Raw genomic sequence first — 27,595 nt, forward strand, 5'->3', positions numbered from 1 at the left:
GGGACCGGCAGTTGGATGTCACAATAAAATGATATATAGTGTTACTGTGAAAAAGAAAACCTTAAAAAAAATATAGTAAACAATACATAATAAAACAACACCAAATAGGTATAAAAACATTCAGACACGTAGCCACTGAAAACCTACTTCGCACTGTCAGTTGTTATCGTTCAAAAACTTCCAACAGCTAAAGCCAGTTTTATTTTGAAAGGAACTGATACCATTCATCCTCGTCTGCTAGCTTGCTACACGACTGGCCCATGTTGTCACTGTGCTGTATCATTATCTAAATTCAACCAATGGTTTTCTTCTTTTCCTAACATAGCACATCGTTTTCATGGCTGTCAAGTTTTCTTTCTGTGCAGTGGATGTCAGACAGCTAGTCTAAAAACCAAGGTAACGCTGCTGTTATTATGCTCAGTTGTATGTTAGCTTAAAAGCGGCTAGCTAACACTAACTCACAAATAAACAATGGTTTGCTATTAAACGCTAACGTTCTGTTAAAAAGTTCTGCAATGGTATCTATTTAGATATACGGGGGATTTGTGAATCTTACGGAAAAGATACCCTAACATACCGCTAGTGTATGATGCAGGACTCTTTTTTTCTTTTACCTTTTATTACAGTAAATCATATAATGTTGCTTTAGTGGTAACGTAACTGTATTCCTTTGACAGCAATCATATGAACTGTATCCTTCTAAACTCAGTCTTTCAATTTCCTAAAACTTTGTTATTAATAGATAGCCACTAAAATATGATTTAAGATAAAGGAAAGAGTTTAATCCTCATGTGATGTACTCATTCTGCTGTTATCTCCTAACTTGATCGCCACTTTAAATCTAACATCTTATTTTTCCTCAGTGGTCTTGGAGGCTTCATGCTGTCCATTCCTGCCCGTGTCCTGTGCCAAGTGTCAGCATGGATGAAGAAACACTTGAGGCGGCCATCAGTGCCTATGGTGTCCAGCTGCAGCAGGTAGAGACTGCCCTGTCTGCTGGTCTGGACCCTTCCCACCAGTCAGACCTGCTAAAACTGAAAGATGATCTCAATCAGCTGATAGAGCTCACGGAGTCCAGCCTGGTGTCTGTCAAAAAGAGTCGGCTTCTGGCCAGCCTGGAGGAGATCAGTGGACTTCAGGCTAACACCTCAACCGCAGCAGCTGACACAAACGGAGCACACTGCAGTTTGAACGATGAATTTGCTGCTTTCTACACTGAACTTGGGGAGTCGTCAGGTAGTAGCTCTGACATTAGAGAGAAAGACAATGAGGAGGAAGCTGGAGGAGAGTATGGTGAAGATGAGGAGGAGGAGGAGGAGGAGGAAGAAGAAGAAGATGCACTCAGTGGCACCAAAGTAAGAGCCCCGTACCGGACGTCATGGGGGACCTTGGAGTATCACAATGCCATGGTGGTGGGGGCAGAACCAGCAGATGGAGAAGAGGCACAAGTTAGAGTTTTCTACGTCTACCCCACCCACAAGTCTATGAAACCTTGTCCATATTACCTAGAGGACAAATGTCGCTTCCCGGATACTTGCAGGTAAAGTTCCAAAGTTTTTACACTTAGACCTGCAAGGGGTTGTTGTATTATCAGTATTTCCCTCCTTTGTAATAGCAGATATCCTCCAGCAAGTGTCACCCATTGACCATGTAATGCAGGCGGACCATAGCTACAGAAATCAGTCAAAAACTCTGAGAAATGTCTCTTCTTTTATCAAAAATTGAGTTATAACCTATCCAACTGTTAGTTATTTGGTGAACCATGACTGTCTGAATGCTATTTAAGAGTATTTTCACTCATGAGAAAACATTGCTATGGATTCTCTAGCTCCAACAAGCCATAGACTATAAAAAATCAGCTTGATCTCAGTTCTGTCTTCTGCTTCTTGAAGGTTTTCCCACGGTGAAGTGGTGTTTGTGTCGGAGCTTAGAGAGTTCATTGAGTTCGACCTCAGTAATCTGGAAGCAGGTTCGTCCTGCTTGGCTCGCCATGAGGACGGCATCTGGTACCCTGCCAAAATCAAAGGTATTTTGGTGACGGTGCCAGTTTTTGATCATGAATTTTAAAGCAAACTCACAGTTTTGGCAGTAACACTAAGATATGCTGAATGTAGTGTCCAATAGATACATTTTCTTGAAAATCATCAGTTATCTGAATACCATTTATAAAAGGTAATAACATGTTTGTTAGTTTCAAACTTTTTCTGACTAAACTTTTCTGTTTTCTCTCACTGTAGAATTGGACAGTGGTTTCTTCACTGTGAAGTTTGACTCTGTGCTGCTGAAAGATGTTGTGGTGGAGGCAGACTGCATCATCCCTCCTTTGAGAGAGGACGACCTGCCCTCCTCTGACTCTTCTGACTCTGGAGATGGAGATGATGTGGCTTTTGCAAAAGGTGTCTATGAACATGTGTTGCTATACGTGTCAATCAAACCTACAGCTATTCTAATAAAACCTTTAAAATATGGTATTGAAAGATTTCAATTTGAGTGAAAGTTGTGTAACTCACCGTTTCGTCTTGGTTTTCACTTATTACCCAACAGTTATGGACTCCGCTGTAGATCCCGAAGAAATGTTAAGAAGTGCAAATTTCGGTGGCTGGGAGGCCCATACCAGAGGCATCGGATCCAAGCTAATGCTCAAAATGGGCTATGAATATGGGAAAGGTAAGTCCAAGTGCCCATTAACCACATTTTAGGTTTAGAGTCATTACGTCCTTTTCTGGTCATGACACTAATATCATGGATTTATTTAGTTTTCACCAAGATAATTAATCCACTATTCTCCATACAAATATTTCACAAGCATTAAAGGAATGTCATAACAAGTCCAAAAACATTAGTTTATATCTTCTTTGCTAAATGAATGCTAAGTGCCTCAGTTGCATTGTCATCTTACAGAAGTAAGGTACAGATAAGAACCAGGGCCAGATTTTGCATGTTTCCTCCAAGGTTCCTCCTTCGCTAAACACATGCATGCTACATTTACTTAATTCATCTACCTCTGCCCTCGACCAAAGCATTGGCTTTAGAATTTAAGTTGGTCCCTACGCTCTGCTCTGCACTGTGCTGAACTCAAATATTTAGGATGCGTTAAATGCGCAGGAACAATTTGGCTGAGCGCCCAGGCAACAAAACCTCAGTGGGATAGGTGCTGTATAAAAATAAATAAATCAATATCATTGCAAAAGAAGGAGTACCCCCGCATAAGCCAGGACACCCTTATAGTGAGGTAAATAATGAAAGGGCAATCAGTACAGGTAGGTGCAAAGTTCGATTGGAAGGGGTCTTTCAAAAAACTTAAATGGGTCCCAAAAGATACAATAAAAAAAATGTGATCAAATTAAGGCCAATGATACATTCAAATGCCTCCGGTCATCCCATTTCCAGAGTTAAGAAGTAGTTCTTCTGACTTTGGTGTGTTCATGAGCTTTAACTCGTAATATGGTGTTTTCAGTAGTTCCGTGTTAATGATCAAATAAGCAAAGGAAAAGGAGCAATGAAGCCCTTAAATGTGTGCTAAAATGTTCTTTCAGAGTGCACATGTGTTTTCCCAGTTGGTAACAAACTTTCCGATAATTCCAAAAACACCCAAAGCACCACAAAGACCTTTTCTCACAATGGTAGCAAACGTGAAACCTGAGTGGTGAATTAGCTCCAAAACCTAATGGGTTCTTCTTTAACCCATGCTTCTCCAACAAAAAAAAGCAAAAAGAAACTGTTCTCTTTTGCATAGATGCTACTGTTGGCTAGCGCTCCAACACATTGTACATGATAGGTTAAGGGCCGCTACAGTACACATCTGTAAGCGGTTGAACAATTACAAGAAAGCAGGCCAGCTAACTAATCAAAGCAGACCGGGCTCAGGTTTCAGACAGAGGGTCAAAAGAGGTCCTGCAGCACAGGCTGTAAGAGAAAAAAAAGTTTTGAACATTGAAGCAAGTAAACAACTCACAGTAGATACACAAATTAGGGGTCCTGAAAAAGAGCATATGTCCTCTTTAACATGTCAAATTTGCAGAAAGGTGTAACCTAACTATGGCTTTATAGTGTTTGTTAACATCTAGTGTCGTTTATATATTCTCAGGCTTAGGAAAGACGCAGGAGGGTCGTGTAGAGCCAGTCATGGCAGTCGTCGTGCCAAAAGGGAAGTCTCTGGACGAGTGTCCCGAGCTCACCCCGAGACGCCCCCGCATCAAGGCTGCCAGAGATGGGACGGAAACAGGTCGCCCAAAAAGAAAGCCTCGACGCAGAAGGCCTCGAGCCAACACTGGGGGGCGCAAAAACGTCTTTGACTTTCTCAACAACAAGCTAGGGGGCAAGAGTATTGGTCCTGCTGAGGGGGGTGCTGCTGCTGCTGCTGCTGCTGTGTTAGCAACTGGGGTGGAGGCTTATAGAGGGGGGAAAAGCACCAAGAGAACTCTGAATGTAAAGGTGTTCCAGGCTGGTGAGAGGGTGTCCCAGACTGAGAGGGAGATCCAGAAACTTACTGAGACACTCCGCAGACAGACAGGAAGGTCAGTACGGATCAAATGTTCATTTATTATATGTCTAATCTGACATCTGTGAAGGCTGGGAGCTGAGCGAAGAGCCAATGCAAACAGAAATACAGAAATGCACAGCTATAATTTATTCTGGGATATGAGCCCACAACAGGCTACAGAGCTCCTGTCAAGATGGTTCGTGGGAGTTGTGAGGAAATGTAAATAAGCTGCAAAGTTCCGAGGCAAGAAACTCATTTCCGGTGCCGACGTATTCTGGAAAGTGCAGCTAAAACCAACCAGTCTCTCCTCACATGCTAATCTATTTGTTGTTTGTGTGTGCAAAGGGATGCCTCCAGAGTGAAGCAGCTGGAAGAGAACCTGTCAGCAGCACGCCAGTTGCTGGCCCAGCAGAAAGCCCAGGAGCTGTCCGTCCAGAGCCTGCACAGGAAGGCTGACACACACAAGAAGATGACAGAGTTTTAAAAGCTCAGTTCCTTTCAAAGACTCAAAGAGGGTAACAGGAAGCACGGCCTGCCTGAAATGAACTTTTGTCCCCTACCTGTTGTCAGTTATTTGCTGCAGAATGTTTTTTAGCATTATTTCTCACAGGCATCGTGGACTCAAGCTGGCAGCGATGCCCATTTTATGCAGAGTGCAGCATTTAGTAATGATCATTTCTGCTTCTTATTTTATTTTGAAGGACCGAGCGGTTTATTTTGTTTGAGCAGTTGGTTTCAAATTGTACAGTTCACACTTACGTAACAAACTTAATTGTGTTTGTGAGGAGTATTCTGTCTGTCATTTTTTTGTATGTCTATTTTTCTTTATAACCCTGATCATAAAACCCTGTTTGAAGAACCTTCAGTGCATTGTTCTTTTCTTCTTTAGCTACACACTGTAACACATCTGAAACTCCAGTGTAAAGAAGTTTTTCTCTACAGCAGAATACTTGATGTGTTCTTTTGTTATACTTTTCCGACCAGGGGCTGCTTCGATATTTAGTGCAGTATACCTCGACCTGGATTTCTGACTGATTTTTAAATTACATCCTCAGGAGTTCGGAGACCTTTAACAGTTTTGAAGTGAAGCCCCTCCATTCGCCCCCGCTTCTTACCAACTCGTACGCGGCGTCTTTGAAGCTATGACCGTAACCTCTCTGTTAAATAATGAATTTGGGGAGCAGCTTGTCTGCTCGTACAACGGACATAGAGTATGTACAGTATATGCAGTTAAGAGTGATTATGTAAAGATAAGGGCAGTATAAAGAGGTGGGAATAATTGGCATAGTATAAACAGGTGTAGTATGAACAAATATACAGATGTGCTATATTACTATACAGAGGGCCAATATACATATATAATAAATATCTATCTCTATATCTATCTCTCTATCTATCTCTAGATATATCTCTATATCTATATATTTAAATAATATATATCATATATAACATGGACAATACACATACTTTATGACAGAAGGCTGTGACGTCAGCCCCGCCGCCAAATCCAGCTGCATTCAGCTCGGGGCGCAGGAGAGGTGCGCCCCCAACATCGTCCTATCTCTTGTATTGCAGAGGAGATACTGTAAATATGGATAGTTTGTATTGAATAGATATGCCTACCGTAAATATGAATATTGTGAAGTGAAGCCCCTCCATTCGCCACCCCTGGTTCTTTCTTTCAACTGGATAAGGGCCAGAGAGTCCTCCTTGACAGTAAAATCCGTGAAAACCACTCGGACAAACATACTTAGCTGGGCTGTGTCTGTGGCGTCGGTAGACTCGTCAATTTGATTGAAAAGTATTCCGAGAAAGATAAGTCTTTTAATCAGTGGCGGCTGACCACCACTCACCTCTCACCACATTTCCTTGAATAAGACATAAAAAAATGAAATAAAAATGAAATAATAAAATAAAAATATTTTGAAATATATGTATATATTTTTTTAGATGTGCAAGATAAATATTTCATAGTTAATGATGAGTAAAGTTGTTTCGTCCGTTGACATTGTCTGATTGGTGACGTATTTCCGCCCTGGGGCGCAGCAATCTTTGCCCATTCCCCTTATTCACCTGGCGGCCATTTTGAAACTCGAACGAGGCTGAGGGGTACACAAACCCGGAAGTTTGACTCCGACGCATACGATCTATGGAAGATTCAGCAGCACCAGCAATGGAAACTCCAGTGTGGACCACCAACCTTTCTTGTTTGCCAGAATTAACAATTCAAAATGTGGAGCAGTGGGCCAGTACCGACTGCTCCACACACACACACATACACTGAGTGTGCAGTGAACCTTCCTCAACCCTGGATACACTGCTCCAAGAACTGAGCAACTCTTATCTTATGAATGTTAATACTTAGCTTACCTTATCACTTACCTGATAGTTATACTGTCATTATACTATCATTGTCAACAAGCAATAGCAACATGCACCTAGCGCTGTCTGGCTTTGCTAATTTGAAACAAGATAATACTGTATTTGAGTAGATATCAATGAGGCTTATGTGATATTACATCAACTAGAGATAACATGTTAATGAGATAAAATCAACATGTTATTTTCAGTCAGACAGGGAAAGGTACATCGTTGATAAAACTCATAATGAACATTTAGCAAGCTGGTTTAAACTGTGGCACTGCTCTGCGAACTGAGCAGTTTGCCCACTTAGCACTATGATACCTGTATGTTGTACGGTGACTCATTTTTCCGCACCGAGGGAAAAGACCTAGCCCTCACAAATATGTGTGTTGGGCTCCTATTAACTGTCGATTAAATACATGTTAAGTTTTAAATAAAATCAAACATAGTACAGTCAACAACTCCATATCACAGCTAAGCTTACTACCCCTAGCTGCACACGCTAGCAGAAACTGAGGTAAATTAGCGTCCATTCTTACCTTCAATGTCGTGGATAAAACCTTCGATCCAGTTACTGTATCCTTTAATTAACACCGCCCGGGGGATGTTGCAGTCGGTACTGGCCCACTGCTCCACATTTTGAATTGTTAATTCTGGCAAACAAGAAAGGTTGGTGGTCCACACTGGAGTTTCCATTGCTGGTGCTGCTGAATCTTCCATAGATCGTATGCGTCGGAGTCAAACTTCCGGGTTTGTGTACCCCTCAGCCTCGTTCGAGTTTCAAAATGGCCGCCAGGTGAATAAGGCGAATACTATCGTTAAAAGTTGTACATGCGCAGTAGCTCCTCTGCAATACAAGAGATAGGACGATGTTGGGGCGCACCTCTCCTGCGCCCCGAGCTGAATGCAGCTGGATTTGGCGGCGGGGCTGACGTCACAGCCTTCTGTCATAAAGTATGTGTATTGTCCATGTTATATATGATATATATTATTTAAATATATAGATATAGAGATATATCTAGAGATAGATAGAGAGATAGATATAGAGATAGATAGATAGATATTTATTATATATGTATATTGCAGTGGCGGCTGGTGAACATTTTTTTGGGGGGGGGCGCAGTTGGGCGGCACGGTTTAAATAGCACTTTTTTAGAGGTTTAGCTTAAGACAGTTGGTTAGGTGGCTGCGGCCACATTCGTGCTTCTTACATTTTTGTGTGAAGTGCTTTAGATCCTTCATCCCGGTTGTAGTCCAAAGTGTTTCAGTCCCAGGACTTTGAAATAACAGACAAGGGAAACAAAAAAAGGCATTGCTCACTGTACAACCAGCTAACCAATTCCGCTTAGCATACAAGTTTGAGGAGAAAGTCCGAGTGTAGGTTCTCCCCGCGATCAGTGGTCGTCTGTTGAATGTTTAAATCCGGACGCTCGGGTCCCAAGTCTTTCAATTTCTTCTTTTCGACATCTGATAGTCGATGAAACGGTGTTTTAAGTAGAGCTTGCACGGAGTTATCAGCCATCGATGTCGCCATATTCACTCAATCTAAGTTTCAGCTAGCTACGGTGCTGCTCTTTACGCTTGTGGTTAGGGAATGATAACGATGCTGATTCGCCGAAATAGTCCAATCGCGTATCTAAGAATGTCACATTGAACTAAGAAACAATGCCATTGGCTGTGGGCGCAAAGATTTGCGCCCACAGATCTAAGTTTCATCCCCCAATGAAAAGCTATCCTTGCTAAAATGACTGAGAAAAGTATAAGCTCTCCTATAGACTCCCATGTTATCGGCGCCCACGGACGGTAGCCGACCTGCCTATTCTCAGAAAAGGCGAATGGCAATATATTATGTCCGGACACATTTTAGCGGTTCTTGACAGTGGTCTCCCATACACATTTAACCCATAAACACGGTACATTTCTTATTTCAATTATGTTGTATATATAACGTTTTTTAACTCAAAAAGTCAGGGTGGGCGGCGCCCAAGCGCCCACTATTGACGCACCGCCACTGGTATATTGGCCCTCTGTATAGTAATATAGCACATCTTATATTTGTTCATACTACACCTGTTTATACTATGCCAATTATTCCCACCTCTTTATACTGCCCTTATCTTTACATAATCACTCTTAACTGCATATACTGTACATACTCTAGCCTATATATCGCACTTGTTTCTCTTTGTACTTCTATCTATCTATCTATCTATCTATAATGTTGTTTTTGTTGTTTTCATTTATGTAAATACACTCGTTTGATACCTTAGAAAATGTATGCATGCTTTTTTTTATATATATATATATATATTTTGGAGTTATAGCCCCCCCTGGAGAAAACTCCACCAGCCTCACTGCTTTTAATACTTGCTAGGATACATCTTCGGACAATGACTCGACTCGTCTGGCTACACAACACACACACACACACACACACACACACACACACACACACACACACACACACACACACACACACACACACACACAAGAAGTGCACCAAGTGGTACACTTCTTATCCTTGCTTTCATGTCTTCTTTGTTTTTAAAATCAGCAAACAAGACGTCAGCTGTAACGCTCATATTGCTTCTTTGATCAACTCACCATCCGTAAATGTTTTTTTGTGCTTAGCCAAAATGTGGCTAACTCGGAAGGACGTTTCTGTAGCTGCCTTGCTCTTTGCTGTAGGCGCGACGAAAAGCGACTGCTGTGCTTGTAGTCCTCTTTTCAGTTCATCAACATAGAAAGTAGGCTATGTGTAAATATATCATTTTTTAAATTGACATAATTTTTTATGTCTACAAAGGGGGTCTAGGCTTGACATAGAAGCCGTTTCTCATTTGTCCAATCCGGCAGCACCAACACCTGCTCTGCCAGATATGGAAGGCCCCGTTTACGTGCTGAGCCCAGAGTGAAACGCTTTTTTGTGCACAAACTAGAGGTGAACAGTAAACACCAGTGTGATTTGGTAAATGCTCTGCTGAACATCGGCTGTAAATAACCGTGCAGATCTTCCCTATTTACACCAGGATTAACCTTATCTAAAATAAGGAACTTTAACAGTGTGAGAGAGGCAAAGATATTTTAGGGCAACTTTCAAAACATTCAATGTCACCTTACAAATTAAACAAAATATGAGAGGCATTAGTAGCCTATACACAAATGTGTTGCTTTGGAAACCACAGAGGAAACGTACAGTCAAAGGAGCAATTAAAGTGAGTAAAGCCAGTTTGAACAAATATATTTATTGTTTATGCTTGGTTATAAAGTAGCAGACAAACAACAGAGGTTTTATGAAAAATATGGACTGTATGACAAATTACATTTTATCTTTTCGTTATCTATTCTGTAGGAAGGAATAAAAATAACAGAGTAGGCCTACACTTACAAACAGAAGTTGGTTCCAATATGGAGAATGTTAGCCTACATATTTGTCAAGTTTCCTTAAGACGATGAGCCTCCTACTTGTATGCATATTATTTATTCAGCCGTTTGCTGTTTAATCTTATGGGAAAGATCTCAGTGTAGAGAAGGTAAATAATTTCCTTAATTTTACCGCTTAGAAAACTAGACGAAACACTCAATAACTGAAATGACGTCTTGTGCATCTGCACGAACATGGCTTCAATCTTCGACGAAAATTTGCACATGAGAAACAGCTAGAGAGCTGGAGTGCTGGTGTATTTTTGATGGCCAAAACCAATGGGAACTCTCAATGTATTAATGCTACTTTTATAATGTTATTGTGAATGCAACTGCCACAAGCATAACGAAAACAAAATGGCAGTTGCATGACTTCACATTACCATTGAAGCTAAAGGTGGCTAATGTCCAGCGTGAAGACGTTTTGGGTTATTACTTATGACTTACTTATAGCCACTTGTTAGTAACCACTTTTTACAACACCAAATAACTCCAAGACTTTCCCCACTGGGGTATTTACCGACGTTGAACAAGACATGAACATTGTGTAATTCACAACATTTCTTCACAAATCCAAACAATTTAAATATTAAAACAAGGGAGCCCGAAAATCCTCAAGTGCTAACTTATTTCCAGGTTAAGGTCTTATTCCTTCACCATTTCTATTACAGGGACACTATTCTTGTCAGTATTCCCATAGCAGGAGACCCAGTAGGTTTTTAAAGGCTTCAAGTACAATTGGCGTGTTTAATGTGCAGTTAAACCTAATCTGCAAAGACAGAGGATTAAACATCCTGCTGTACAGTATATGTACAATGTATTGATTCATCAAGGATCCCAGTCTGTCTGAGCTTGTCTAATTCACTATACGGGCAGATTTCACTCAGGGCGCTGCTCACATCGTGCTTCCAATGGAGACGGTGTAGTTTGACAGCAAGGAAACATGACTAGGGGGTGACATTACTTTTTGGATGAGTTGAGTATCTTGATGTGGATGGCATCAGCTGGAAGGAACGTCTGGCTGCAGAACACAAAAATGAATTCACTTGACATTTTTATGATGAAACTGCCACTCAGATTTATTAACTTATTAAATGAAGTTGCCAGGACGCAGTTCCGGATTGCCTCAGCCCACTTTAACCTGTGGTCACAATGACCGTGCAAAACGCTGAATGCAAGAAAACCTAACTATAAACTTGGTGATTAGCATAAAATGTCTCCTATAAATAAATATGCTGGAGTCCATGAAAGACAACTATAAAACTGGTGACCATCAGCAAGTCACAGTGAGTGTGTTGTCCCTAAGGGGAAAGAAACAGTAAATATCTCATGTTAAAGTGATAAGCAGGGATATACAGTGCCCTTTGTAAGCCCTCCCTTCAGTCTCTGGATGGAGTCTTGCGGAGCAAAGGGCACCCGCACATCACTCTTGGGGAAACCCTGCACACACTGGGTCTTTTGAGTGGCAGCACTTTGAGATTGCTAGTGAGTGGAGGGATCAAAAATTGCTGATCGTTGGGGAACATTTTTAAAATACAGTGTGTGAGTTGATTTAATGGGATCCCTTGAGGGTCTGTGCTTCACACTTTACCCCATTTATGAGCCTGGGGTCCTTGAGGGAATCCGCTGCACAGGCCAGCAGCAGATTCACTGGGAGTGTGTCTAGGTGTTTTGGCCATCAGCATGCTCTGCACACTCCTGCAGACGTTTTCTTGTGTATGGATTCAGACTGGCCTATTAGGGGAGTTTTCGCTGCTAATCGGCACATATCACAGCCTGGATTATGCGATTAAGGAGATGTGATGGGGAAATTGATTGGAAGGCCACCTTGACAGATGTTCTACATAGGAATCCACGTGAAGCTGTCCATCTGGGGACTGCTAGGCTACAGAGGACGACCTATGAATGCCTATTTGTAATCATGTAGTCATCATGATGTGTATTTTTAGCATTCTTTTACAGGGCTTGTATTTTAATCGTGCACATATTAACATTCATACCTCAAATAAATACAATTGCACATATCTATACCTACAGACGAATATCTCAGTTTACACTTAACAGTTTATCAGGAAGCAGCAAGCAGCATTACCAACGGGTTCATCATGAGCCAAAGTTAATTAATGTGTCTCCTTGTGTAAATGAATTATCAAAGCCCTGGCATATGTATCTGCAAGACAATCACTTCATTTAAATTTGCGTTGAAGGTTAATTTTCACCAACGTAAATGTAATAAGATGACATTTATTTGTGATGAATAACATTGTGTACCTTAATGGAGCTCTGCCATCTGACGTACACATTTGTAATTTGCCTTTGCACGAGTTTTTAATACTGAAATTATGGATATGAAATCCTTACGCCTTATCATTTCAATTAGCTCATAGTTTCATGAAGACCATCCTCATTTCATTTTAGGATTCAATATACAGCGGTATTGTGTTTCTATAGGAAACTCGAACGAGAAATTGAAAGTAATATCCGTTCTTATATGAATCTCATGCATACAAACACTAAGTTAACGTGTCGTTTTTATGAGGCTGAGTTTTATCCTCATTTGGAGATGCAGGAAAGTGCTACTTTGTATTTCAGACATTCATCCAGCCGTTCTGGATTACTGCAGGAATCAATGAATAAATACAAAGCACTGCCTCCATTTCACCTTGTTTAAAGTACTGTCTTTCCATATTGTGCTTAATTGCAATTTTCTCCTGTCTATGTTTTACATTAATGATCAATGGGTGGTTCTCTGCTGAGTCAGTGGAAATACAATAGTTTGTTGGCTGAGGTCAACATTCAGGTCATCACTACGGGCATTCAGGTGTAACGTTACATGCTTTTAAATCTAATTGGAGGTTTTGCGGAGGCGGAGAAGCAGATCTGGGAACAGAATTAAAGTGGAGAGGAGTTCCTAACTCGCTGTTAACAGTAGTTTAATAATAAAATGATAACAATTAGTTTTTGGTGGACAGAATGACAATTCAGAAAAGCTACACCTGATTGGATAAAAACACCTAAGCTTAATTGATACATTTGTTGAAGTCAACTTAACCAAAAGTAAAAACAAGTTATTTGAAATGCACTTTCATTAAACAGCCAAGAATTTTTTAAAAGGGAAAAATCTACATCACACCACACAGCGATGTCCGATACATTTCTCTAGATGGCACATTTCTTTTAGCATCACAGAAATGTTTGAACAAACATAAAGTAAAGATGCTCTTCCCAAATAATATAAAAAATGGACAGAAAACCTTTTTCTTTTTTGGCCAGAGCGGAATCTGCTATCGCTAACAACAGACTGCAGAATGTCCAACTTGACCAATCAGAATGGAGTATTCAACAAAGCTGTGTAAGTTTTACAAAATAAACTCTACAGTGTGATACAAAAATAGACCCATATTAAAGCAAATGAGAGACTGTACATTCATAAACACCCTGTTGCCTACACCACGCATTGCTTGTTGGCAGTCTCATCTGTCGAGAAGTTTCAGTGAGTTTGATTTACACCTGTCTGTCAATGTCATTTAGAATCCTGAGCATCGAAAAAGTTCTCCTCAGTCTGCTCGACTTGCCTACTGGTTCAGTCTCAAAGCATAATATAACTGTAAACTGTATATAACTATTCTACTTAACCTCTTTTTTTTAGGAAGCCCAGGAGTTTCAAGAGGGAGAAACTCCTGGGAGTTTACTGCCATACAAACAAAATGTAAGGTATAGCCTCAATTTAAGATTTCATACCCATTTGCTTGTTAAATTGTGTTTACCAGATAAGTGTGCATACAAAGAGCTACTATAACAGACCATCCTTGTTTCCCAAAGCATGAAACACAGTGCACCTGCTTCAAGTATTGGTAGGTTAAGTTGATTGTTAGGATGCGAGGGTTACACAAGTTGCTAGCTCATGAAGATGTAAATTGTTCTGTAAAGAGATAACCAGTTGCGGAAATACTTCATCTACATAAAAATATTATCCCGAAGCTCTCAATATCTTTGCTAATTTATCATCAATAATCCCTTGCAGAGCTAATGTTGTCAACATGTCTTGTTAACTCGTCCCCGGCTAATGTAAAGCTTAATTGAAGAGCTTCTATTTATAGCCATCTAAAAGACATGTGCCTTTAGCAAGTGGTGGATGGAATTAAAACATGGGAACAGTTTGATTTAATTGAGGTAACAAAATATTGTGTCCACAATTAGTCAATCACGATGTCAGTATTTGTTTTTCTCTCTATGGCCACTCCCAGTCTCAATGTGCACCTAAAATAAATAGGAAATCAGAGATAGATAAGGATTTGTAGTGGGGGTTATTTCCCCAAATCTCACCTTACTGAAGGAAAACGTTCCCCATGGTGTCACTATTGGATGATCCACCATTAGCACGTCAGCATTTTGCCAGGTCATTGAGTTGCATGTTGTGGTTGGGGTAATTTTGGTCACAGAGTGTGGCCGTTTGGAGGTGCATTAGATTAGTGAATAATAGAGCTACAATAATGCTATGCTAATAGCTATATCACTAACCGTATAGTGACGTCATCTTTACATCTAAAGCATTGTTAATTTTTTTCCTCAATTCTTGCAATTCCTAATGTGATTTGTACAAAACTATGCAACCTTTATGTTGCAATGTCTTGGAGTATGTGCCTGATTTGGGTTTTTGTCAACTTGAATTGAGTTAATTTGTCACTTTTGGAATGAGCTAGCCACACCGTAATTTCGATAAAGAATATCAGGCTCAACTTGGCTTTTAGCTGAAGAATAACCTACGAGAGATTTTTACTCCTAACATTTGCATGACTGAAACTGAGGTAAGATTTCAAAATTATCTTTACCCGACTTCTAATAAATTCTTGAATTGACCATCAAAGCCTTAAACTAGAAAATCGGTATAAATAAATAGGTAGCTAACATATGTTGACAGTTAGATGGACTAAACTACATCAAAAAACAAATATGTGCTCAGTATTCTGATAGCAATCTAGTATCTTGCATCAATAGAGGCAGACTATAAATCGGTGGTAGACCAAATATACAAATGATTGGAAAACATGAATAATATATTGTATGCCTTCATCCTTGACCTCAAATAAACTGATCCCATATTATATGCATGCATTATTCAGCTAGCTTGCCAATAACTCATGAATGTGCACTCACAACTACCAAAGTGTGCACCACTACCTCCTGCAAAATCAAGCCTATCTGGACTTGTTGCAGCAACTGAAGTAAATGCTATTTGTTACTAGCACCCCTGTACCTACTATTTTCCCCACGATATTCAGCCTATTATCCTCTGCAGAGTTGTTTTCGCTTTATAGTTTATCCCTTTTGTACAGAATAAATGGTCTCATCATAAGTTTGCAGATATTGAAAAGATTCATTAAGCAAAGCAGAAAAAAAAGTCGGGCACTATCTAAGTTAACACAATGTGTTAAGAATCAGCCTGTATAATAATAGTATACATTTCTCTGTATGTGGTTGCCACAATTTTAACATTGAAATATGTGCTCAATTGGTGATATTGATAAACATTTCCCCCAAAATCTTCTTTGCCCCCTGGCATTGCTTTAGAAATGTGTATCTGTTGTTAAGCATATTCAACTGTCTTCATCAGCCTTTTACTCTTTCTACTGCCTGAAACCTCAATTTGACTGTGCGCTTCAATGGCCACTTCTTCATGTTCAGCACTTTTAAAGCCATTTGATTTCCTGTCAGATCTGATTTCATTGAACACGGTGTCAAATGCAGTGTAGGGGCTGGTTATCTTTAATCAAGATAATAAATACAAATATCTCCCAAAATAATGTGGCAGTTATTTATTGATATTCACCACTCCTGTTTTACTAATTTATCAAGCAATTGAAGTAGGAAATAGGTGGCCAGGGTTGAGGGGAGGAAGGTTTATTTGCATGACTGGAGAGATTGACTTTAAATCCCTTGCTGTTAACACCAAAATGCTGCGGTGGTGACAAAAGGAATATTGAATAGATGAGTTTAACATAATTGCTGGGATTAGAGAATCAGAGAGCTGCATGTGGGTTTACCTAAACTGTGACCACTGCAAAAAAAAGCATCACACCTGAACACACACACAACTTCTTCAAAGATTGTTCACCAAATTCTGCCAAATCAGGCTGCTCTGAATCGGATATATTTTATGAATATTGTTAGGATACTATATCATTGAAAGTAGGAATGTTATTGTAGATTCAAACCAAACCATATACAGTTTTATGAACATCTTACGTTCTCAGAAAGTAATAAAATATTTTTCCTGAGTCTTTGTTTTTTCTGCAGTTATAAATGGTTCAATCTCTATTCTTCTTCAAAAAAAAATTCCTTTATGGTGACAGCATGAGCTATACAGCTCAATGTCAAAATGAGTGGTGAAAGGATATTTTTCACTGTTGGCCTTTTGACCTCATAAATAATATATATGCCCCACTGGAATCAATAAAAGATATTTCAACTCGTTACTGCATGAGTAACCTTTTGATAAACCCGGACAAGACAGAGAAGTAGGAATAGTAGTTATTTTGAAAAAATGAAAAGATTAATGATGAACCATCTTTTTTTTATACAAGACAGTCAGTGTTTATTGCCGCTCTGTCCTTCAATGGGGAGATTCTAGATCATTCCAGCCAGCCAAGGAGGAAGGAAGAGTCCAACAGATCCCAGTATACACACCAGTACAAACATCCAGAGGAATATCCTGTCAATGACCATGGCCACATACTTCCAGTCCTCTTTCACCTAGCAGAGGAAAGAGACACAGCAGAGAGGGGACATTTCAATCTTCACACCACACCATCTCTCTCTCTTTTTTTTTTTTTTACCAGATGTCAGTTTTCACCCTTGATTGATTTCTCTCGAATGGCTGATTTTTTCATTATGGTGGCACCTATCTCCTAAATGTCAGTCAATTTTGGCTTGTCTCCTGCTGAAAAATTCAAGGTCAAATTAGAGAGGTCCCATTGTTCCAAAGATGGGGGTTCTCTGGCTAGATAAAGACATCGCATTGTATTGCTGACAATGGTTGGTGTCAATGAATACAATACCCTCTTTTTAACGTTTGGAATAATTGTAGACATTTCTGATCTTTTCCCCAATTTACATAAACAGCCTTCAACATTGAATCAGAACTGTATACACAAAGACATTTTTCTGCTTTGCTGTTTCCTTATCAGAATCTGTTTTAACTGATATGCATTTCAAAGAAATAAAAAGGTGAGTTATGTAACTTTTTACATTGTCAAACCAGGAGTTTTAACAGCCAACCTGAGGTAAAGTCTCAGGAAACTGAGTTTTCTGATGAACACTGACTCTGGGAAATTCTCAATTATGTTATTTAAGTACGTTTTGTAACAACTTGCAAACAGAAGATTGTGCTCTTATTTAATGTCTATACTTCACACTATATTGCAGATATTTTATATTAAATCCTCTTTTTTCCCCAATATCTCTGGCGACAGCCCTAATGCTTGTGCTCAGGAGATTGCACTTTCTATAAAAAGCTACAAATAGTATTGTTTATGGAGCGAAGCAAGACTTTTCTTTTTCAAAATATAAGCACTACATTCAAATTTAGAAACCTTTATATCTTTACATTGCTACTTAAAATGAAGATGATTTCAACTCACTGAGAAATCTTCATCCTCTGCCCTTAAATGATCAGCGACATACTGAACTCCCTCTATGGCCCGCTGCATGGCTGGGGAAATGGTTAGACCCATGGTGTGCTGTTGGGTACACACGTCTTTAGTGGCCTCCACTCTCAGGGGTTCTGTTGGTTGATCTGTGGTAGGCTGTTTCTTCACCCACCCAGTGATTCCCATGATTCCTGGCCCTTCATCGTGCAGACAGCAGTACTGGAAGCTGCTGGAGCGACACCGATGTCCAGCTTTCTGAGGAAGCTCCTTCTGTTGGTCAGACATCTGCTCTGCGCTGTGGGAACGGCCATTTGGGGCCATTGTTTTTATCTCTTCCCTTGATAGGCTGCGGAGTGGGCACATTGGTAAAGTGAGGGGTAAGGACATTTGGGAAGAAGATGAAGCGGCAGAGTTGAGAACCCTTAGGGGTTGTTTCTCAGAGAGAACTGAATATTGACCTGATCCAGGGCGGGAAAATGTTTTGGCCTTCATTGGGTGATCATTCCCGTTGTGGTTCTCAAGAGGGGAAGAAGGTGGGGAAGGTGAGCAAACATGGATGCTTGGACTATCGGATGGAGTCTTTGGGAGGGCATTGTTTACCTGGCTCATCTGTCTAAACCCAGTCTCTAAGCCTGTCCAATAGGCCAACGAGTTTCCCGTTGCAGATATGGTGGTTGGACGGTGCATCATCTCGATGAGCTTCTTGCAGTTCTGCTTGGCGGTGCCCGGAGGACGCTTCATGAAGAGGACTCGGGGCACCGTGTCCAAGAACACTCTCCGCACCCAATGCGGCATGCTATGGGTTTGTGGCGACCGGTGATGAACGTTTAACACAAAGACAGTTATTACAATGGACAGCGTGACAAAGACCATGGTGAAAAGAAGGTATTCCCCAATTAACGGAATCACCAGTGATGTGGACGGTATAATTTCTGTGATCAGCAGGAGGAATACGGTTAGGGACAGTAAGACGGAGATACACAAGGTGATCTTCTCTCCGCATTGCGATGGCAAATAAAAAACGAGCACAGTCAAACATGAGATAAGAAGACAGGGGATGATAAGGTTAATGGTGTAGAACAACGGAAGCCTCCGGATGATGAAGTAGTAAGTGATGTCCGCGTAGATCTCCGTACAGCACTCGTACTTTTTGGTGTTGTACTTGCCCACTGCGTTGACAATGACCCACTCACCGCTTTCCCAGTAGTCCATCTGATCCACATCGCTGGCCATGCTGATCAGATCAATCTTGGCGCGGTCGTAGGTCCACGAACCAAACTTCATCTTGCAGCTTTGCTGGTCAAATGGGAAAAATGTAACGTCTATGCTGCACGAAGACTTGTAAATGGCCGGTGGCATCCACTTTATCCTACCGTCATGGAACAAGTGGGCCTTCGTGAGGTGAGTTACCGCGAAGTCGCCATCAGCGCTGCACATAAGAGGGGAGCAGAGTGGAACATTTTTTCAAATATACCTTTATTAACAGTAACTTTCATTAAGATTGTATTTCTGTCCAAGTTCTTCAAGCTATACATTTCATGGGATTTAAATATTAACTCAAGTGGCCCTTGAAACTTAAATTAAAGTTCTCATTTGCAACAACATCTCAAGCTTGTTTTAAGTAGATGGTGAACACTCAACTTAGAACAATTAAAGCAATGCAATTATTCCTAAAACATAATGCTGTAAATATATACTTATTTCAAGCTTGACTCTCAGTAACTATAAGCAAAAAGCTTTTTATTTCAATAATTAACATAAGAAATGATAACCCTCTGTGCAAGGGGGTAAGGGTGGTGGTGGCCGAAAGATACCGAGGTGTCTCTGAGCAAAGCATCGTTCCCTACACTGCTCCCTGGGTGCTGTACATGTGGCAGGCCACAGCTCCTAACACTACGATGGGTCAAATGTGGAATGTTAATTTCCCCTCTGTCGAATGATTAAGGGTATGTTTCTTCTTCTGTCTTCAAAGCATGTAAATAGTACATTTTTACAGACCTGATGATGTTTAAAAAAAGACTTACATAATGGAAGAACATAATAGCAGAATAAAGTACTGTAATTTCTTTTTTCTTCTTGTACTCGATGCAAATATACATGTCTGAACATACTGTAGGATGTGCAGTGCTGTGCAATTAACAATACAAGGAAAAACCAGATTTGGCGCAATATCGTGTTTTTGGTGCCAAACATAACATTCTGGAGGCAAGGGATGTAATCTCTGAAGACGGTCATGGGGACAGCTGCCCCATCCTGCTCTCTGCTCTCCCGCCTCTGTAGTCTGATCCATCTTTGTTAGAACCCTCTCATTACACACCTGAGGCACACCCATTACTTCTTGCTCAGCTCATTTTCTAACCTAGTCATCTGTCCACATTGTTGCCAATATCTTCAGTACATAGAGATGTTCGGCCTGTACGTGTTTTAGTCATAGGCCTGCCCAGCCTCCTGGGTTCTTGTTGCCAAATGTAAAATTGTGTTTTGACCTAGAAAAAGACCACTGAAGGGCCAGTAGTCTGACAATGTAATGCAATAAAGTTCATACAGTAATATTGCGGTATTTATGTTTCAAGGCCTACATTTAGCAGACCAAGACTACACCAACATCAGCATTTTACCAACATAACAATATATCAGATATAAGAAAGTTGTTGTCAATGTATAGCATATATATTCAGTAGGTTTTGAAATCAGACATCAACAACTCCTTGTGAACATTTAGTTTGTCATGTCTAAGAAAGCTGAATAATGTTTTAATTGCAAAAGGTTAAAAATGTGTTCTCTGAATATAGTTAAAGAGGCCATATTCTGTTTTGGGGGGTTTACCCTTTCCTGTAATATGTTAGATAGGTTTTTATGCATGTAAATGATCTGCAAAGGCTAAAATCCCAAAGTTCCCTCCAGAAGGAGTTTCTCCCCCACAACACACCCCCCTGCCTGAAACGCCTCCATTGGACTCCATTCTTTACTTCAACCAATCAGAGCAGACTGGGCTCTGGTTTCAGACAGAGGGTGAAAAGAGGCTCTGCAGCACAGGCAGTATGAGAGAAATAAAGACCTTTTGGAACAACAAAGAATGTAAACATGTCATAATACAAGCACAAAATAAAAATAGCAACCTGACAATTAGCATCATATTTCCTCTGATTTTGTTAGTCATCCTCTTATAAGAAGGATTTGGAAATATTATATAGTATATACTATATAATATGAAATGTGCTTACAATGACGTTGAAGTTGCCCTATCTGAGCCTTGGATAATATTTGCATGGTGATGTGAATATAATGATACAGTTTTTCATATTCATGGTTCTCCCTTAGAGTGAATTAAATACTGGTCTACCTGAGGGACGAACACTGGATGCTTTTTATCTGAGGTCCTTTGAAAACCCTCCAAATTATATTTCATCGTCTAATTCTTAGCCTGATGTAATGTTTTGTGCGATGTTTCAAGCAGTGTTTGTCACCACATCCATTTAGGCTGACTTTGTCCACATTTATTCTGGCTAAATTACTTAAGAACATTGGCAAATGACACAGTTTGGAACCGCAAATAAATCTTCATGTTTTCCAACTGTTGGAACTACATCATCAAAATGCGAACATGTGTTGATATATAATTAGCAATAATAGAACCCGGAATCCTTTTACAATTTCTGTATATGAAAACAAGCTATTGACACAGGTCCTCACTTGTTGTAGAGGACAATGTCTGGCCTCCAGATGATTTCTGAGGGAATCCGGATGGATGTGACGTTTTCGTATTCCTCCGGGTTCCAGCGGAGTTTGTAATCATCCCATTCCTGTAGCAAAATATTCTGATCATTTACTGTAGTTTTATAGCTGTATCTATCTTCATCATGTGTGTTATCATTCAACATTACATACTTGCTTGACCCAGACGTTTGTGGTCATCATCTGGTTCTTCTCATCCTTATAAAGGAAGAGAACATTATTTTGTTATTATTATCTTCTTTAAAATTGGAAATTGTATGTCTGGACTTCATCTTCGCATAGGACTTTGAACATATTGATCTTTCAATAAAACTAAATCAGCAAACATTGACTTCTATTTATAAAGATATTTGTATCATATAGTTGTGTAATCCACTGGAAAAAACACATTATGCAGTGCTTTGTGCACAACCGCCCTCACTGCACTGTGTCTGTTGCTTTGCTGCAACTGCTGGCATCTCCAGCTTTTTCCCAGCAACATCTAACACACAGCAGTCAGTGTGAACCCACTGTTGGAGAAGACAATTTCACCAAGAGCTGACACTCATGGCATGTGGAGCATGTTCTATCAACTAATTGTGTGTCAAAAACCTGGAGAATCATCACTAAAGCCTGCAGGCCGCACCTAATCAATCTTGAAGCTGCACCATTTTTGCATGGCTCCAAGCAGTTTTAAGTGTTTAAAAACAGTTGTTACCTAAGTCAACAGAAAACCTGTACCATCATTTATGACTGTAGACAAGAGAGAATGAAGATGTGTTTTTGTTTAGACCAACGGTGGCTTGATTTGAACAGTTACTGCCAGTGTTAGCATACTTGACAACTGAATTTAATTTGGGAAAATAATTCAATCTCTTCTGTTGTGGTTTTCATATCCGCTGATAAACGATCTGTATTTGGATTTATCTCTCTTAGCTTTGAGCTGGTTGCCATTATGAATCATAATGAATATAAAACATGACACAGAAAGACTACAATTGAAATGTATCGTTTACTCAATTGCAATGCAGCGACTGCATCATGACATTCATAACACTAAATCCACTTTAATAAGGCCATGCAGCTTTTGAAGTGATATTTGCAGGTAAGTTTACATGATGTTTTAAAAATGCTGCATTTGATCAGCTTATTATTATTCACCCTGCAAACTGGCATTAACAGAGCACTTTTTTAAAATGCATGTTTGGTGGCATGTTCCACAAGCTGAGATGCAGGAGATGATGTGTGTTCATGTTTGTAAGTTAGATTACAAGGAGACGTTAGCAGGAAATCTAATATCAGAGGTCTTTGGCTCTGGTCTTGTGTAGCTGCCTTCTGTGTGGATGTTGTAATGGTGCCTATGGCAGAACTGTGAAGCTGCTTAATAAAAAAATGAATGAAAAAACAAATATCAGTATGCCAATCAGCCATGTTTAAATAATAACTTGTGGCCAAAACTGTGTTTTGTAGCCACAGGAATCTATAATTTTGACCACCTCATTCAAATCTGTTCATCCTTGAGTCCAAGTCGACGTTTGTACCACATATCAAGAAATGTCCTAAAGGCGTTCATAAGAATGGTTCAGACAGACGGACATACAACCCTAAGACATAATGCCTCTGGCCATGGCTGCTACAACATCAAAATGTAATTTTCTGTATTTTTGTTTCTGATTCTTTCCTCGGAAAAGACCACAACATAGCAGATATGAAGGCTATAGCACTAAAAGAAGGATAGAATGTTTTTAAATGGACTTTATTAGTGGTATCCGGTTTTTCACTATTGATAGTGCTTAGCAATGCTGTGAGGTTTTACTCACCACATCAATAAGCTGGGCGATTGACAGTCCAAAGTGGACGAGCACTGTGTCAGTTGTGTTTTCCACAGGCCGGGACAGCTTATTGTAATTTGCAAACAAATCATGGAGAAGTCGCTCCTCAGCGTGAGCCCGAGGTCCAACTTGAGAAAAAACTAAGGGGAGAAAAGAAGGGATTAAACACACACAAAGCTCTGTGGCCTCTTGTTCAGCCCTTATGTGTCATTTAATACCTTTGCTTAAGACTGCATGCAGTTGTACATGCATCAGACAACATTGCCCCTCCTTTTTGCTCAATCATGACAGGGGCCTATAGACTTTGTTTGCACCAACTAAAATTGAAACCTTGATTTCAAATGCATAACATTAATACTGGATATATTTTCTAGAATGTACAATACATTAGTCTATAATGGATTTAGCTGATCCTTGCCACCGTGAACAATTCACTATACAGAGTGTAATCTAAAAGGAGGGTGACCTCTATTATACAGGTGGCGTATGGTTACACGAGACCGTATCTGAGAGATGGGGGGGGAATGCGAGATGGAAAGAGCGGAAGCATGAATGCAAGTCTGAGGACATCCTGTGCGTCTCCGAACAGACGTGCTGTTGGAGGGATCTGTCAGGACGTCTCACCGGCATTGCCCCCCCACACCGCCTCTTACTCTCCTCTGCCATTGAGCAACTCAACCCCCCCCCCCACACACACACACGTACACACACACAATGAGGATGACATAACAAGATCTGGGAACAATTTAGGAAACGAGGAGCGTCCCTAAACTAGCATATCACAGAGTTCTTTGTATTCCGGTCTTTTGTTTCATGTTCAATAAGGCATTTTTTCTATTCTGGACATTGTGCTTTTGTGAGGGTAATTCAATAGCAAAGTAATTCATCAAAGGCTGGGATTTGATTTTACCAGCCTCACTGAAAGTTCATTATGCCTAGCATATTTCACTGTCCTTCTGTGTAGATTGTGGTATTGTATATTTCTATAGTCATGCTAATGCACAGGAAGAGTCTTTATCCATCTAAGTGTCTACCTATGTTCGTCAGAGATGCTCTGTTGTTCTATTTGTATTCCTAAAATCAGGGACAGCGGTGATTTATGCCATCAATCAAATCTGATGGCCTGTCCTTCAGTTGCCTGAAAACTGGCATCCTCTGTTTCTAAAGGCATGGGATCAATATCTTATTAAACAGATACATTTTCCTTTCTTTACTCCACGTATTTACTTCCCTTTAAACTTGAAACGTTTCTGGGTTTTTCCAGATGGAAGAAACCTTTGTTTCATCCCATCAGCCCCAGAGCATTATCTGTTGAATGATGCTGATATTAAATAAAACCGGGACGCTTCAGTAGATTCTAAAGCAGCGTGGCAACTAATGGGTTTAGATGAGGGGAGCTCGCAGGGTGCCGTGACTTTGACAGCGTGCGGGTCAGAGCGGTGATGTGTGCAGGAGAAGGTAGGCAATTGGTGGATGAGTTTGCTTCTGGGCAATGTGCTTTACAGGACACTATGAATAGCACTGGTACCGACTGTGATGTACCGGTCACTCAGATAGCTGGGATGAGAGGTTCAGGTTTCTCCATTCTGTCATATCATGACTCAACTTTATTTTTCTATTTCTGTGAGAACATCCAGATTGTTTACTCTAAATGGGGACTTTCCATTGGATGCTTGTCATTGGTATCTGTTTTTATGTCTAATAATGCATATGATAAAAAAAACTAAAAACTAATGATGTTAATCACCCTGAAAAACAAATTAAAGTCTGCAAGAACAAGCAATTATCCTTTTTCTAGTTAGGTTTATTTTCTGAAATGTTCACACCAAACCCAAGCCATTACATTGTCAGATCTGCCAACTCTGTCCTCATTAGAAAAATGTTCTGTAGTTGGCCACATTTTTAGTTTGAAGCAAATATCATTCTCTGTGGATGGGAATCCTGTTCCGGAACAGAGAAATATATTGTAACCCAAGTAACTAAGCAACAGTTTATAATTCCTCGTCCAATCGAAACTACAGAGAACAGCAAAGTTTGTGTGAACTGAAGGTTGTGCGTCTTTGTCAGTGATTGTGTTTTTCATGATTGCTTTCAGAAGGTATCTTATGCAACACTGACTGGAGCTCTACTAAGGATTGTGCAACGATCATTGGAATCGGGAGGGTGGGGGCCGAACCTTCAGTAACTGCACTCTCAAATACTTTTTCTGGGAATACATTGTCGACTAGATATATATATAGCGTATAATCGTCGTTACATTTTTGACTGCTTCAAATTGAAATAAATTAACATTGATTTGAGTTTCATTCGTGACTCGAAACAACGGTCTGCCGGTAAAAGGCCCATTGTTCTGTTGACCCATCCCTCTATCAATACCGACCACATTACGAAAACTAACGAGAGAAAATACATTATCTCGTAATCTGACTGGCAATGCACTGTAACAGAATGTTTACGAAACAAGGCTGCAATGTAAATATTCATGGCATAAACAAAATGCAGGACCACAACCACCAATGGTTTAACTTTATCTGGGATTGAGCACTGCAATATTTTCCAAAATCAAAATAAAATGTTATTTGTGATGAGTAAAAGTTCCCTGTTCTCCAAATATAAAGCACCCCCCCCTAACCATTTTCACTTAATCCCTTAGGTTGTTTGAGACAAGTGAAGAAACTGACAGAGGAATCAAATATTTACCTTCTGAAGGAAGAGTGAGGAAAAGTACACTCAAACATTTGTATAAATCCATACTGAACTCCCTCCAACTTCTGCTGGATTTCACTCCCGATGGTGGGTCATCCGTCCGTCTTCAGTAGGTTCAGATCAGGGTAAACAGCCAGATGGTCGGGTCTCATAACCGGGCCTGGTGCTCCACCTCGCTCGGTTCTTCCATCTCTTCAGTGTCCAGAACGAAGGGCCACACTGCTGTAGTTCCCCTGATCCAACACTTAAAAGTCCCTCCTCGTTCCACAGGAATCCTTCATCCAAATGTGGCTTCTCCCTCTCTTCTCCACCCTCCCCGTCTACATCACTCCCTCCCTCGCCTCTCATCTCTCCGCCTCCTCACCTCATCTCCCTTTCTCTCTCTCTCTCTCTCTCTCTCTCTCTCTCTAACACACACCTCATTTCTCTCTTTGGATTTCCCTCCCACTTATTTGCTTTTCTCCTTGTTTCAGTTTTATATCTCTCCTTTACTTTTTCCCCATGAACTTTTTTGTGTGTAAGGGAAAAAAGAGAATATATACACAGGCCAGCATATACAGTATGCATGAGCAGTGTTGTGTGTGTTTGTAACTGTGTGTTTTTGCTGACCAGATATTTGTATGTGAGAGCAGCCTGCGTGTTCATGTCTATCAAAGTCCAGCCTGGAACAAGTGCTGTGAGTCATAGGACCTCTGGATACTCTCTTTCTGCCCTGTCTCCCAGGAGCATATTATCTCCCCCCTCCCTTTATCTTACCCCCCCCCCTACTTTTCTCTTTTAAACCCCCCTGACCCTCACCTGCTGTCAATTTTTCTCCCATCATAATGCCTTACACACGGACAGAGTTTTCCCTTTCTCTGCCACCTCTCTGTGCTTCACTGCCAGTCTTCTTCACAGCTTGTAGACGTCAGCAGGGCTCAGCGCCAGGGCTGGCCATCTATTGAGACACGTACGTTTACTTGAGGTGTGTTTACTGCTGTCGCACATCTTTTACTTTTCACCAGCAGTGCCACAATTTCATGTTTTGATAACACAAAGGAAAAAGGAATTACTGAAGACATTTAAAAAAAACCTTGACTCGAGAGTCATGTTTACTTTAGATTGGAAGAAGACGTCTTTTGCCTCTGTTATATGAGAGAGTGCAACAAAAGTGCTCCTGGTGGAGATATATTTTGTCAGATGCGATTCTTTTCAATAAACTATGAGCCCACAGAGAAAAACCCCCGCAGTGTACAAATTGATTTTTCCCAATCAAAGACACAGCTCTCTTGATCCTGTAACAGTGACTTGACAGATGATGAGATTCTCACCAGTGAGCCGCCACAGCGCAGATGTACGTTTTTAACCATCAGAGATTTGATAGCCGATTATTTAGTTGGATGGCTGACAGGAGTCCAGCAGGAATTTCTAAAATGGGACAACGC

The 27,595-nt window shown here is 40.4% G+C and overlaps 2 protein-coding genes across 2 annotated transcripts; one reads left to right on the top strand and one right to left on the bottom strand.

Moving 5' to 3' along the window:
• The first annotated feature begins 238 nt into the window (after positions 1-238).
• Positions 239-5,342, top strand: zgpat (zinc finger, CCCH-type with G patch domain). Its single transcript, XM_063891658.1, has 7 exons — positions 239-396; positions 864-1,540; positions 1,893-2,026; positions 2,238-2,396; positions 2,545-2,667; positions 4,088-4,517; positions 4,829-5,342. The coding sequence occupies exons 2-7, from the start codon at positions 921-923 to the stop codon at positions 4,965-4,967; spliced, it is 1,605 nt and encodes a 534-aa protein (XP_063747728.1). The 5' UTR covers positions 239-396; positions 864-920; the 3' UTR covers positions 4,968-5,342.
• A 10,741-nt stretch (positions 5,343-16,083) lies between these two features.
• Positions 16,084-26,438, bottom strand: chrna4b (cholinergic receptor, nicotinic, alpha 4b). The gene is made up of 6 exons (XM_063894478.1): positions 26,166-26,438; positions 23,454-23,605; positions 21,808-21,852; positions 21,613-21,722; positions 17,911-19,348; positions 16,084-17,023 (listed from the first exon to the last, which is right to left on the bottom strand). The coding sequence occupies exons 1-6, from the start codon at positions 26,215-26,217 to the stop codon at positions 16,898-16,900; spliced, it is 1,923 nt and encodes a 640-aa protein (XP_063750548.1). The 5' UTR covers positions 26,218-26,438; the 3' UTR covers positions 16,084-16,897.
• Between the last annotated feature and the right edge of the window lie 1,157 nt (positions 26,439-27,595).

Source organism: Eleginops maclovinus, chromosome 1 (genome assembly GCF_036324505.1).
Source record: "Eleginops maclovinus isolate JMC-PN-2008 ecotype Puerto Natales chromosome 1, JC_Emac_rtc_rv5, whole genome shotgun sequence".
Taxonomy (NCBI): Eukaryota; Metazoa; Chordata; class Actinopteri; order Perciformes; family Eleginopidae; genus Eleginops; species Eleginops maclovinus.